We start from the raw sequence: 14,016 nt of genomic DNA, 5'->3' as shown, positions 1-14,016 counted from the left end.
AAGTTCTGATATTAATTAACATTCCAGCATTGACTCTCCTTGCGCTGCCGACCAGTTACGCTGTTGCTCAAGTCTGTATGTAGGTACGCGTTTTTCACACGCCAGGTTTGTTCGTCCGACCTGCCCTAGGTAGGTATACTGACTCGGGTGGCGGCTTTTTGTCGAAGCTTCGAGCAACGAACGATAAGTTTATTGCCGTCGATAATCGGTTTCTCGCGACTTGTAAGAAGTCCCTGGATAGTTCGTGTCCGTCAGTCAGGTCGATCCACCAACGCACACGTGATTTAGTAACGAAGCGTGCGAACGGATTGGGATCGGTCGATGAAGAAAACAGTCCCGTAATTGCTTTCGTGATATGTGGTCGGGTCGTCCATGTCACTATGCATGCATTGCATTTCTACTGACCTGTGTAAGCTGGAGTTCAGATTACCTACAAATTAATCTGACCTTAGGCCATCGATACAAACTTTTTCCCGGACAAAAAATTGTACGTCTTTTCACCCTTTTCAATCGGTGAAAGTTTCAAAGCAATCATTCAGTCAGTGTAGCTCTGACCAACAAAGTTTTTTTTTTCAATTTTCCCAGCCCAGAGCAGATGTTCCCAGCGGCGCGGACGAGCCATATCCTGTTGTCACCGCGCGTGGGTGACCGGTAAAAGCATCGCGCGGTGGCACCCCGCCACTTGGTATGCCGGGCTGGCAGCCGCGCACCGACGGCAAAATGAGGCACGGCAACGCCCCGGGCATATGCGAGCGGCACCTTTGAGCTAGGACCGCACACAGCACCGCGCCGGTCGCTGCTGAGAGACCCCCAGTTGTCCCGCGGTGACCCCAGGTGACCTCTGCTGCCCCGGTGGCCCTCCCGACGACCTATGCTAAACAGATGACTCAGTGCCGCCACTGAAAGCTGAGGGGGTGGGACGCCGACTCGTTTGCCAATGGAATACACAATGCACGTACCGCTGAGAAATGCAGGAAGGTGGGGAGTGTTGTTGCCGGATGGCTTCGAAAACAGACGAGCGAGTGTTTGGTAGAGAACGGAGTCTGCTGAGCCTTTGGAAGAACTAGAATTCACTTTGATCATTTAGTTTTTTATATGAAATAACTACATAGGGGAAGGTGGGGTAAGACGGACCAGCTAAGGTTTGAGGCCGCATATCTTGCTACACTGCTCTCGTAATTCATATTATCTATAGTCTTCGGAATGCTCAATCCTTCCTCTGTTGATATGTGTTAAGACTAAATTTCAAATTAAAGACATCTAAGTGATGGATGCTCTTAAAGAGGGGCATGTCAAAAACTCAGACAAGAAAAAACGTGGGGTAAGACGGACCACCCAGCAGTGCCTGCTATCCGTTCATGTGTGTTACACTTCTGCTCTGTATTCTTGTAAGAAAAAGTAACAAGAATGGTAGAATAACAAAATGAGCCTTTATTCTTTACTCAAGTGTGTGATGGAAGTGCAGCTAAAAGCTGGGAACATGTGTGTTGATTGTCGTTTGGCATGAATGCATGCTAACTGAGCACTTGCATGCATGGCTCACATGCAACAAAGACTCCTTCCTGAAAAATTAGCTTACTTAAACTTGTGTCAATGTTTTGGAAAAGAACTTTCCATATGCAGGGTACAATGGACCACCACAGGGTAAGATGGACCACAGTGGTCCGTCTTGCCCCAAATCTAAATTCTGTCATTATCATGACGTGTATGTCAAATAGCCCAACATTGCAAAACCTTGCCTTTCCTAAAGTGTGACTATAACTAAGTTTATAACTTTGTTCTTCACAGTTAAAGGGACACTCCCACCTTAACATTAGTTTTGAGTTGAGATAGCCAAATTGGTGGCATGGCCTGCAAATACCGGTTTGGGCACTCACAACATCGACAAATGCTTTAATTCGGAGATATGGAATTTCAAACTTGCAGTTTTCGGATTCTAAGGGGCTAGTGCATTGGTATGCCCCCTTAGAATTTGTGACGTCAGCGGAGATCTAACGATTTTTAAATCTTTTACTAAAACGTTTGGTAGCACGCGGTGGTATATGCTGCTTTGCGCGCAACAAATGCCGCACTTTCAAATAAAGTCGCTAGGAACAGCGGAGATCCCAAAAAGTAAACAAAAGTAAAAGTCCAATATCTTGAAAACCGGTGAATATTTTTCGATGAAATTTGGTAGATATTCGTTTTCGCTCTTTCTGAACCGAGCGACATCACTTTCGTGCCAATTCATTAACTTTTTTGAAGGTGGGAGGGTCCCTTTAAGTGCAAAATAGAAACTAATCATGCAAGAAAGGCGCCGTAATTGAATCACCCGTAGACCTCTTATATTAGATCGGTTTGACGAAAAACAACATTTTTCTCCATAACTCAAAAGCTATGCATCCTAGCAGCATGAGCTCAAGGTGGCCATTGTTACGAAGGAAAGCAAACAAAGTGAGTGCATAAAGCAGTAGATACCAGCAGCGGTTCAGCCGGGAGGGCTGGTGGTCCGTCTTGCCCCGCTGGGCCGTCTTACCCCACATTCCCCTACCTAGAAGGATAAGAACCTGTGCTAATTTCAAACCAAGAACTGAACTCTTCAGTCAACGAAATCACTGGTCGGCTGACGGTTGGTATTTATAATTGCAGTACAGATTAGCTCGTCAAAAATTGTCAGAAATTCGAAGCATCTATCGCCAGTGTCAGCATCTACCGCCTCCAACGGGCAACAACTTGGCTTGTTCTGCCTCCCGACACCCGGGCGACACATTTTCTAATTAAAATTACACACAAGTTTGTTGAAATAAAGGCGAGCCAGCAGCGTTATGCTATTTCATTAAAGACGAACAACGTTCTCAAATTAACATTAAACGTTTACCATTGAGTCAGCTCAATGTTTGTTAACATCCTGAGCACCGCACACGTAGTACACTCACTGCTAGTTTTAAGTGAGACACGAACACTTATGACGAAGCAATGGAGAGCTGGTAGAGTAGTGCCTATGATTGAGAGAAATACCACCGAGCAGCGTTCTGGCATCGCTGTTCGGCTGCCAATCACTCTAGTAACTAGCCAGACACTCGGTACAAAGCAGCTTAAACTGGGCAGCCACGTCGAGAATCCCGGCAATAACCCGATTATTTCGGACGGTAGGCGGAGTCCATCATCCTCCTCACAAAACAGGCTGTTCGGCAATGAACAACAAAACGGCCTTCGGAGTCCGAATGCCAATGGGTGCCGAACTGTACGCTCTTATTGAGGGGTTTGGTATGCCATATACCTTAACGACACAGCTCTCCGGATCGGATAATTAACCTTTCTAGTGTGAAAAAATCACATAATGCCTTATGAGCGTCTTTCAGCTGAGAAGTCAGTGGATGGCTCACACTCGTCAGTAACGAGCGTAAGATTAGGATGTAAACAAGCACAGCGAATGGTTCGTTTTTGCTCATTTAGCACGCATGCAACATCGCCTTTTAGTCCTCCCGCGCTAAGGGCCACTAATCACTTGTTATGGCCAGGCTTTGCATTTTACTCAGCGTGGCCGGTAGACTGGGATGCATGAAATGCAGCACTAACTGCAGCACTAAGGTCTTCTCTCCATATCATCAGAAGTGTGCATTTACAACGGTGGGTGCGTTACGCACAGTCATCGATAGCAGTAGACAAACGGATCGGAAAATCCGCTATTAAAAGCATCTCATCCCTCATCCAACTCAGCTCCTCTCCGTAATAACACTACCGCGAAATCTTCCTTCCGTCATCTCGATCCCGTGGCGCCCGCACCTCAGGTGACCCAAGGTGCCCTCCAATGACTCAGCCGAACCTCCGCGTGCATTGTGCACAGGTCTTTGTGCACAGACACGGTGCAAACGTCAGTCTGTGTCACACCTCTTTCTCTTCGCAACAACATCCTGGTAGGACGCGTCGAGGAAACAGCGGCTGAGTGAGAACAACAGGATAGGACAGGGCGAGCGGAACAACGCTGCAGGACAGGGCCAACAGTCGAGCTGCCAGATTATCGGATTTACCGGACACGGTGAATTATGGCCAGTTGGTTTTAGGCCAAAATAATAGGATTTCTCTCGGATTACATTGCGAGTTTGTCGCATGCAGATTATGCTATATGACGGCATTCTCACCAAACGTGGAAAATATTCCAACATTATTTATAGCTAGTGCGAGCGCCATGCCACCTAGCAAAGCTAAAGCAACTCAAGCACAAAATCGCTCTGCAATCAACGCATCGCAAGCACTTCAGGAGACAGTAGTCGACGACTACAGACTAGATAAAAAGTGGTACATTATCCGCAGTTATTTCAAAAGTCACAGACACGCCGTCCTATTATATAGCACACATTAATGATGGAAAAAAGAGAAAAGAAGTATCGAAGCTGCATTTTATTGCACCGACATCGAAAAGCAGTTGAGCACGACAGACATTGGATTCAAGGAGTATCATTGCCAACACGCGAGTAAATATCACTGCGACAAGATCTCACACGGCAGAAAATCCTACGCGATACGAGAAGCATGAGGCGAGACGAAACATATCGTTCGGGAATCGATCAAACCAGACGCAAAGCAAGAATCCACATATTTTGATGCAACCGTAACGAACAATCCAATGCAAATTATGATCATCTATAAATATCACTGCGTATTATGTTGATTGCTTTCGTTTGTACTTCCGCCAAGGCACATTGCCTTTGATTCATGTTACATGCATTCACCTGAGCTCCGACATGGACTAGGCATCTGGTTAGATGTGAAAATACGAGTAAGTAAGAAAGACGAGCCAGGAAGCATGATTTGATAGCAGGAGTAGGAAAACATCGGCAACCATCCAAGCTAATTTAATAGCTGCTACTTATACAAATAGTGCATAACGCACAGTGCACACCGTATTTAATATTCCTTATCACCCATCGATATATTTTCAATAAATAATTACCTGGGATCGAATAACCTTTGTCGAGCTACCTCTCCCTGCACGCATAAACTAACAGACTCGTCACATTAGTCTGCACATAAGTTATGTAAAAATATCAGCCACCATGATGACAAGCCTAATAACGAGCTAGTGAAGTCTTTCCGAGCACAGTCCGGGCATAACACATCGGGGAAAAACGATAAGATGGAAACAAACTTCTATAACCTCCTATAGTTATCTGCATATTCTGCAAAATCTGATAAATATGCATCCATTATGCATACATTTGCGCTATTGAACAAACGAGCATCGGTCAGCCAGGTACGAAAATAGCTCTATTTTATGCATTTTCTGACTGGCAACGCACGATTATGAATAATCGCTGCTATGCAGATCAGAAATATTATGACTGCTAATCGGTTAATAAACACCTACCCACTAATACCCGAGTTCCTGCTGTAGGCAAAACGCCCAGAACACAAGGCAAGAAATCGTACCGGCGTGAATTACCCTGGCTCCTTACCCATACGCATTGTGCAGTTACGCCACGTAAGCTTCTGAGGATCTGTTAAGCCCTTTTACAAGACCTTTCTCTCTAACGCACAGACCCCCTAGCCCCCCCCCCCCCCCCCCCCAACAACCGTTCCTTCCACACATAAATCTTCAAATAAGCTAAGCTGAGCCCAAACACCACCAATGCCGCTCATCATTACGCATCAGCTAAGTGCTGTGATAAATATCTACTAAGCCCCGAAGCTGCCTTGAAATGACAGCCCTCATTGGTCCCTAATACCCTCAACCACACACCCACTCCAGTCAGCCGGACCCTCACTGACCTCTGACGAACCCCCTCTCCCCCTCATTTGACGTCGTCCGGGTACCACTCTCCGAACCTCTGCAGCGCCCTCTCCCACTCTGCCATCTCGGCCCGCAGCGCCGCGCCGCGGCTCGGGTCCGGCTCGAACACCCGGTCCGTCTGCCGCAGAGGCTCCAGCTCGCTCCGGTCGCGCCACACGCCGGCCGCCAGCCCTGCCAGCATAGCCGCCCCGCGCACAGAGGTCTCCACATCGCGGGGCCGCTCGAGCCGCACCCCCAGCACGTCAGCGGCCATCTGACAGAGCGCGTCGTTGCGGGCCACGCCGCCCGACACGCGAATGTGGCGCAGAGGAAAGGCGCACTCGGCGCGCATACTGTCGTACAGCTGGCGGAGACGGAACGCAATCGCCTGGAGAATAGCTCGCGTCAGGTGCGCCCGGGAGCTCTCGGCAGAGATCCCGATGAACCCAGCCGCCGCCTTGAAGTCGTTCACCGGCGCCGCTATTCCGGAGAAGGCCGGCACGAAGCGCACGCCGCCGGCGTCAGGGACGGACTCTGCCAGCGCGGCCGTGTCCTCCACGGCGTCATACAGGCCGATCCTCCGGCCCCAGAGCACGCTGGCCGCTGTGTCCCCGGCGGCTCCCTCGGCCATAAACACCACCTCCTCGCCCAGCTCCCAGGCCACCGCCGGGTAGAAGCCGCGAACGGACGTGTGTGGCCGCTCGCCCGTGTTGACATCCATGAACGATCCGGTGCCGAGCGTAACCGCCACGTCCCCGCGCTGCCAGCACTCTGCGCCGAACAGACTGGCGCTCTGGTCTCCGATTACACAGCCGATCTTCAGCGGGGTGCCCAGCACCTCTGGCGCCGTGCTGCCAAAGTCGTACGTCGTCGAAACCACCTCGGGTAACATACTCGGTGGGGCGACGCCGAAGAGGAAGCGTGGATAGCCGGACCACTGCATCAGGTACGGGTCAAAGAAGCCGGTGGCCGCTGCGTTAGTGCGGTCTGAGACGTGTAGTCTACCAGCCGTTAGACGGTAGAGGAGGAATGTCTCCAGTGTGCCGAACAGCGCCCGACCGCGGCCAATGTCCTCGCGCAGGGCGGGTATGTTCTGCATACACCACAGCAGACGCATAGTTACCTGAGGGATGGCGCGGGCGGCGTGAGTCAGCCCGGGAAGACGTCTATTGCAGCCAGCGACTGGTCAGAAGGTTGACCGATTTCGTTTGATTCACTAATCTCGATAACTGTGATTCAAAGTTGTGTGAAATGTTCAGGTTTTAGGAGCGAGAGAATATTGAGCAGCCTAAAATGAAGCAGCATGCGCCATAGCTAGCCAAAGCTAAGCATGGTACCCTGCAAACTACAACTGGATACTCTGCTTCATACTCTGAATAGCTTCCAAGCAAAAAGTCCTCTAATAAGCTCCATGCTACTCAATCTACCAAGCTACCATATCAGCGCCGAAGTGCGGCATCCTGGCAACACTCGCTTACCTGCGGTCTTGTCAGAACAAAATAAGAGCATCTTGACTGACTGTTCATCAAACATAATGCATAAATAGTTTCTTACCTGAGCGTTCATCAGCCGGAGCACGCTGACTGCCTGGAAGCGCGGGTTGCCGGTGACCTTGTGGAGCAGCCAGCAGACGTGAGCCGGGACGCGGAACATCAGAGAGCTGTTCAATGAAGAGCACAGGGGATCAGAGGTCAGTCAAACTGTACAAACGCCAGGTATACAACTCAGGGGGACCGCGCGGGCAAACAGGTAGTGAAGGGTCAAAGAGACCAATGAAAATTAAAGCCGAAGGCAAACTGTTGGTTGCAAAAAAAAAAAAAATGATCGAGCACCATCGATATAGAATTAGACTAAGTGAGCGATAAGTGATAACTTACTTCGCTTTTGGTTCACACTAGTAAATGCATCATTGTCTATTGCGCAACAAAAACCAAGAGCAATGCATTTCCAAAAGACAAAAAGTACAGAAACAAAGCACAACGATTACGAACACATAATTGGCAAAACCATGAGATATCTCCACAGGCGTCATCTAGTTACACGGGTGTACATATATATCGTCACTACACTAGTGCCCACGTCCCGTGTTGCATAGGTGGGCAAGGTGGACAGTGGGCACTCAACCCACACACTAGCTCCCCAGCCCCGCCCTGCACCCCAGCCGTCCCTCTCTCCTATCATCCAGCATACACTCACGCGTTCCACGCCTTGACAAGGCCGCTGGCTCGCCGGTCGCTCCAGCAGACCACGTTGTGGTAGCAGCGGCCCGTGTCCCGGCTCCAGGTGGTAAAGGACGACCGCTGGGTGCTGATCCCGAGGGTGGTGACCTGCCAGGGGGTCGGGGAGGTCAGTCAGGTCAGCTGGTCAGGCGGGGGGAGGGGGTGGGTGAAGGCCGGTTCACTGGACGATGATTGCAAGATAATAGGCGAATGACAGGAGCGAAAAAAGTGAGTGGTAACTGGTAGGGTGGGGGAAGGACGAGATACACAGAAAATGTCAATCTGAGTGGATGCACGAATCATCATAATGTCAGCATTAAAAGTGGACGCGTTGTATTTCAGTTTCTTTTTTTCAGGTCTCGGGGCAAGATATAGCAAAGGACATAAAAATAGACAGGGATGCTCGATAAAAGCTTGAAACAACTTAGAAAGTCACCTATGCACATCCGCAACATCAACGTACATTTCTAGGGCAGTGCAGAAACAATCCAGCAAAGATAGCTGTAAACTACGGCGATATCACACACAGCTCACACAACCCACCTGCTGCAGTGTGAGGCCCGCGTCAGCGACAGCGCCCTTGATGACCTCGCAGACCGCCTCAAACAGCTGATCGGGGTCGATCTCCACGTGTTCCGGTACGGGGTAGAGCAGCTGGACGGGCCGCCGACACACGCCTCGCACCTCCAGCCGCCGGTCCAGCACCACACAGCGTACGGATGTGGTGCCCACGTCCAGCGCGGCCACGAACGGGCCCCGGTGGGTGTCAGACTGAGCCGAGCGGCTGGTTTGATTTGGGCTGTCTGCTGCACCACCAGTCCCGCCGTTGGGTGAGTTTTCCGACCGTGCTGCAGTCGATTCGTCGACATTACCGGCGTTTCCACTTCTCGCACCACACATGACTTCACTCTCACCCACACCGTCACTGCATTTGTCCGTCCTCCCGTCGGTCATGACACCATCTCCGACGTTCTGCGTCTCACAGGACTCTGCTGTCGGTCTCAGTCGGCCGTCAGCCGCCCCCTCTGACCTCGAGTGGGTGTCTGGCTGGCCAGAGGCACCCGCTCGCCGTCTGACATCCATAGCGGGCCTGCCGGGCGGTCACCGCGTCCCGCCGGCCACCCGCGGCGACGAGGGACGAGACGGGCCTGGGGATAGAATGCTGCGGTCACCAAAACTAAACACGGCTAGTTCGCGGGAATCCTAACAGTCGTGGGTGGCGCTGTCCTCAGTATTTACGAAAATTGGATGGCGGTGAACAGACAGGGAGCATTGAAAGAAACTTAGAACCTTGAAAGAAACCACACATTGAAAGAAAATGGACAACGCAAAATAGTTTCTAGGTTTTTAGGTTGCTTTTTAGGTATCTGCATGCGCAGAAAATAGCATATGGCATATACCTTATATCTGACCTGTCGTAGCCTGAACAGTTCAGCCAGCACCGCACCGCAAACCACCACTTTCACCGCAGACCACCCACTGCCCAATTGTCTGTAACACGAACCGGCGCCGCGCGCCCCGTCCTCACAGATGACCAATAATAATCTCCGACTGCTGCTGTGTGTCAGAGGCGAGCCCAGGGCCGGTCCGGGGGAGGTCACTTGGCACCATACCCCTCCACGAGCCTTCCGCCCACTCCCAACCACGACCTCTAAATGGCACCCTGTCGGTCTGACTCGGTCCACCGCTGTGCTCGTAGTTCTGTCGCTGAGAGGCGATCGACGCGGCGTATCGGGCCCATCTTGATAGCAACGCTTCCGACGACCCGTCTGCCCTGCCACGAGGGTCGGCAGATTGGACCGGGCTAACGTGTGTGAGGGCGGTGACGGGCGTCTCCCGGGCGCGCAGGGCAGGGCAGACGCTCGGCGTGGTGTGACACCGAGAGCCTCTTGACGGCTATCGCTGTCTCCTTTAATCCCCGTGGCGCCACCTCGGCAGTGCAGATAGCGCCGTTGAGGCCACTCCGCTGTGTCGATATGTGTTCCAGATTAGTGACGGCACAAGGCTAACCCGCGCCCTGCTGAGGGGGGGGGGGGGCTTATACGGAGCAAATATCTATTACAAAAAGATGGTTAGATGTGTTCGCTATTTTTGACACACCACATCATATTTCCACGCTCGTTTTGGAAATTAGCGGACTGGACGCTAAGGTCGGGTCACCAGGTCCCTTACTCTGGCCGAATCTATACGTTTTCTTCAAAGGCCTCGGCCGAGGGAGGGAGACCTGGTGGTGCCCCCTCCCCCACCGTTTCGCCCCTGATTAAGCTAAAACTTCGCGGAAAAACCGAACGTGTGCACCGTTACCCAGTGTTAAGTTGCGGTCGTGCCGGTCCCGTAGCTCAGTCAGTAGCGCGTTGGACGTCATGTAGTGATAGCACACATCCCGGCTGCAAAAGTCCAAGGCTCGAGGCACGACGGGCGCTCGATGTTTAGAAGCTTTATGACGGGTATGGGTTGCTGTTGGTGGCAGGCCGTAGCCAGCCGAGGCCAGTGGGGGGACCAGCCGTGCGGTGTGCACAGCTTTGTGCGTAGGGGAGAGCGGGGCCAGTTGAACCACTTTTTATATATTGACATGCACAGCGAGATCTAGTTGTCATATCGAAAAATGCACAATGCCATGAAAAAATATGCTCTTTTGGCTTTATTTTAAGTTACGTAAAATTATGTTTCAAACATATTTTGCTGCCAAACGCATGCTTATAAAACAGCTCTACGCCCGTTTCAAATGACCCCGATGCGAGGGTCAATTGAACCAGCCCATGGGGTCAATTGCACCTATCCTTAACAATGGGATGTTTTCCTCTTTAAAGGGACTATCCCACCTTTAACATGGGGTTTGAGTTGAGATAGCCAAGTTTGCGGCGAGGTTCATAAACCACTATCTATCAAGGTTGCAACCCCCGCGGCCTCTTGGTGTTGAAGAAATTCGTTCCTTTCATTTGAAAATGGGCATTGTACAAGGCCCTATCTTCAACATGGAGCGACCGTTAGTGTGACGTCACCTCGTTTAGTCATTCTGATTTAAATGGGTTTGTTCGTTGAAAAATCGCTTAAAACTTGGTCTGAACTTTGTTGTGGTGCCTACAGAGTAAAAAGAATCAGCTTTATGACAGTAATGTGGCCTGGGGAAGGAGGTAATTTTGGGCTGTGACGTCACATATTTGAAAGTTTGTGTTTGGAATATGGGAAGCCTAAGATGTTTAATGAAAAATAAATGCCAGAACCGTGTTCCTGGTCATCCAATCTATAAAGTCGGGCACAATTTAACTGGTTTTAACAACATTTTAGAAGGTGGGATAGTCCCTTTAAGGCCACTTTCTTAAGGATATATTTTGTCCGGTTTACTTTTCCAAATGCTACATTCAATAGGTTGTTGGAAAGCTAAAAGTGCAAAGTTCCTCATAATAGGTGACATAAAGTACATAGACTATGGTAAAATGGGCGGATGAGAAAAATGAGAAATATCTCAGGCTATAGTGTGCCTTCAAGCAAAAGGCTGGAGAAAAAGGGGTCAAAAATTGAGCTCTATTAAACTACTATTTCAGTTTAAAAGCTCATTTCAAAGGTGGACTATTTCCTTTAATGTTTACAGCCCCTGAAGAATAACTATTGCAAAGGTCACCGGGGTCCATTGAAACGGCCTGTGGCCTGTTTCAACTGACCCTCAGAGAAGCGTTTCAATTGACCCCATCCGCTCCCGCCATCTCGCACGCGCCGTAAAGCACATGTCAAACGAGCTGGAGGGACGGCATCATGCTGAATGAAGGGCCAAATAAGGTGTTATTCCGGAGCCAGGAGTTCTTCTTTCAGCAAACAAAGGTATATGAGATATCATAAAATATTCATAAGAACGATTTCTCCCAAACGCCCCTATAAACACAAAAACAAGTGTCAAATCAAAATTACCGTCCGTTTGTCGCCCAAACGCCGTTGACAAAGGAAGTGGTCGAGCGCGGATGCGCAGTGGTGTCGGCAACGCCATATGTTGCATACTGTTGAAAATAAAGCCATGTTTCATCTGACCCCGTGTTTCAACTGGCCCCTCTCTCCCCTAAGCTTCACTTCAGGCTCTAAATTCTGTCGTAGACTAGGAATCGCGTGATCGGAAGGTAGGGGGCATGGCTGACACAACAATGAACAAACTCTGCTTAGAGAGGGTTCTGTCATCGTGAATCCTTCCATTCAAAAGGCTCAGACTTACTTTACAAATAAAAAAAGCTACAAGACACATTAACTGGTAGCCTCTTTTAAGGTCTTGGCCCAGTTTGTCCCCTATTGAGGTCAGGTCAAAGGCACAAATATAAAGATTCAGTTCTTGGTGAAAAGCTTCACCAAAAATGGAATTGCTGAGCCACAAATTTGGCAACATCATGCTTGTTATGCTCATGCATGTTGAATGCTATACTCTTTTGTTAAGGAAAGGTCAACCTAGTGTTGACCTCAGGTCAAAGAAGTGGTCACTAAATTTGCCAAGAGGTAAAATTGCATGTGTACCTATGGTACTAGGTACCTAGGTATTCAGGGCTGCAGAGTCGAAGTCAGAGTTGACCAGAGTCAACATTAACAGTTCTGACCAGAGTTGGAGTTGGAGTCAATTCTGGTCTTTACTCTTTGAAAGTCAGAGCCGGGGGGATCAGAGTTACCAAAAACCCATCGACTCCACACTCCGCAGCTTGGTCAGGTCTGTGGAGTTTGGAGTTGTTCAGAGTTGACAGTTCTGCCTGAAATCAGAGTCAGTTGGTTTTGGGAAGCTGGAGTCACAGAAAATTCATCGACTCCACAGCCCTGGTCCTATTCATCAGGTCTTGAGGAATCTTATTAAGCATCAGCATCAGGTCGCTAGGGGACCTTCATGTTTCGTAATATTGTTTCAAAGTACATCACTTTAAGTTAATATGGGAGATATGCTCAAACAAAGAGCTCAAATCAAAATGGGCCTCAGGAAAGAACATACCACAGTAGAGTCACCTGATGGCTGCAAGCAATGAAACTGAAACGGGTGCTGGCCAGTGGCCGTTGACTAGTTTAGAAAGTAACGACCATGACCTTGTTAGTTTAATTAAACAATACAGCTTCGAACTTTTTAAGGGGATCAACCTTTAGGTAGTACGATTTTTTCACGTTAAATGTTGAAATTAATTGTAATATTACCTATCCGCCTGCAAAATTTACAGGGAAGTGAGCGCTTGTTTGTTTACTTTCTCCATTGCTCTGTAATGCCGCAGCTGCGCAGGAAATGTACGATGCTCTGTAATAAACTGCAGACACAAGTTACATTTGAGCTACATTTTAGGTAAATGCTTTATTGTACTTCTTACAAGGTCTCTGCGGCACGAAAAACTTGCATCCACTTCTTCACAAGGCAAAATAACCTATCGGATAGGAAAAACCGACAGCTGATTTCGAAAGCACTGATTTGATTTGAGACTTGAGTTGTAGCGATCATTTATAGATGGTAGCCTATAATTACGACAGATGTCGCACCCGTCGCACCACCCAATCGGAATAGTAGATGGCGTTCGGGATTGCCATCCTAGCTCAACGCAGAGAATCATAGGCCGGCTTTCTTACTGGCTTTCCCATACACGTGTTGGCGTTTCCCGGCCTGTCATTACTCAACCCCATGCATCACATGAGTTTCACCGCTGAGAAGACGAGAGACGCCAGCAGGCTGGCAGCATGGTGATTAAAAAAAAAAAAAAAACGCGACCAGACCACTCTGGACCGATGGCTCTACCATGTTCATAAGCTTTCATAGAACAGACCGATGCAAAACCGTCCGTCCGATTTTCGTCAGTAAACACAAACGCTTGTGCATGTTGCACATAAGATGATACTATTCTTTGTCTTGTCTATAGGCAAATGCCTTTCCAAGCAGTTCTTCGTTTGAAGTTACTATCTGAAATTACTAACACCACGCTTCGAGTCAAAGTCGCCAGCAATAAATAATGTGTTCTACCTAATGCACAAGGATTTCGCGTCTCGGCTTCAGACGGTCAAATCATCGCATCTTTCATACAGTTCAAGGAGCACGCAACTACGAACACG

General features: G+C 49.3%; 1 protein-coding gene across 1 annotated transcript; it reads right to left on the bottom strand.

The window, feature by feature from the left end:
• Positions 1-5,049: 5,049 nt before the first annotated feature.
• On the bottom strand, positions 5,050-9,661 carry LOC122372454 (putative glycerol kinase 5). Its single transcript, XM_043349626.1, has 5 exons — positions 9,369-9,661; positions 8,512-9,116; positions 7,946-8,076; positions 7,304-7,409; positions 5,050-6,872 (listed from the first exon to the last, which is right to left on the bottom strand). The coding sequence occupies exons 2-5, from the start codon at positions 9,049-9,051 to the stop codon at positions 5,772-5,774; spliced, it is 1,878 nt and encodes a 625-aa protein (XP_043205561.1). The 5' UTR covers positions 9,052-9,116; positions 9,369-9,661; the 3' UTR covers positions 5,050-5,771.
• Positions 9,662-14,016: the final 4,355 nt, after the last annotated feature.

The sequence above is a fragment of the Amphibalanus amphitrite genome, unplaced genomic scaffold (genome assembly GCF_019059575.1).
Source record: "Amphibalanus amphitrite isolate SeventyFive unplaced genomic scaffold, NRLGWU_Aamphi_draft 001361F_arrow, whole genome shotgun sequence".
Classification (NCBI taxonomy): domain Eukaryota; kingdom Metazoa; phylum Arthropoda; class Thecostraca; order Balanomorpha; family Balanidae; genus Amphibalanus; species Amphibalanus amphitrite.
The sequence above is the reverse complement of the archived record's forward strand: the minus strand, read 5'-3'. Positions and strand labels throughout refer to the sequence as shown.

Bases quoted from the DNA above. Each gene is read 5' to 3' on its own strand.
- LOC122372454 (XM_043349626.1), bottom strand. From the start codon at position 9,051: ATGGATGTCAGACGGCGAGCGGGTGCCTCTGGCCAGCCAGACACCCAC. The intron at 8,077-8,511 runs GTGGGTTGTGTG...ACCCCCTGGCAG, and splicing joins CGGGCCTCACACTGCAGCAG to GTCACCACCCTCGGGATCAG. The intron at 7,410-7,945 runs GTGAGTGTATGC...TTCATTGAACAG, and splicing joins CTTGTCAAGGCGTGGAACGC to CTCTCTGATGTTCCGCGTCC.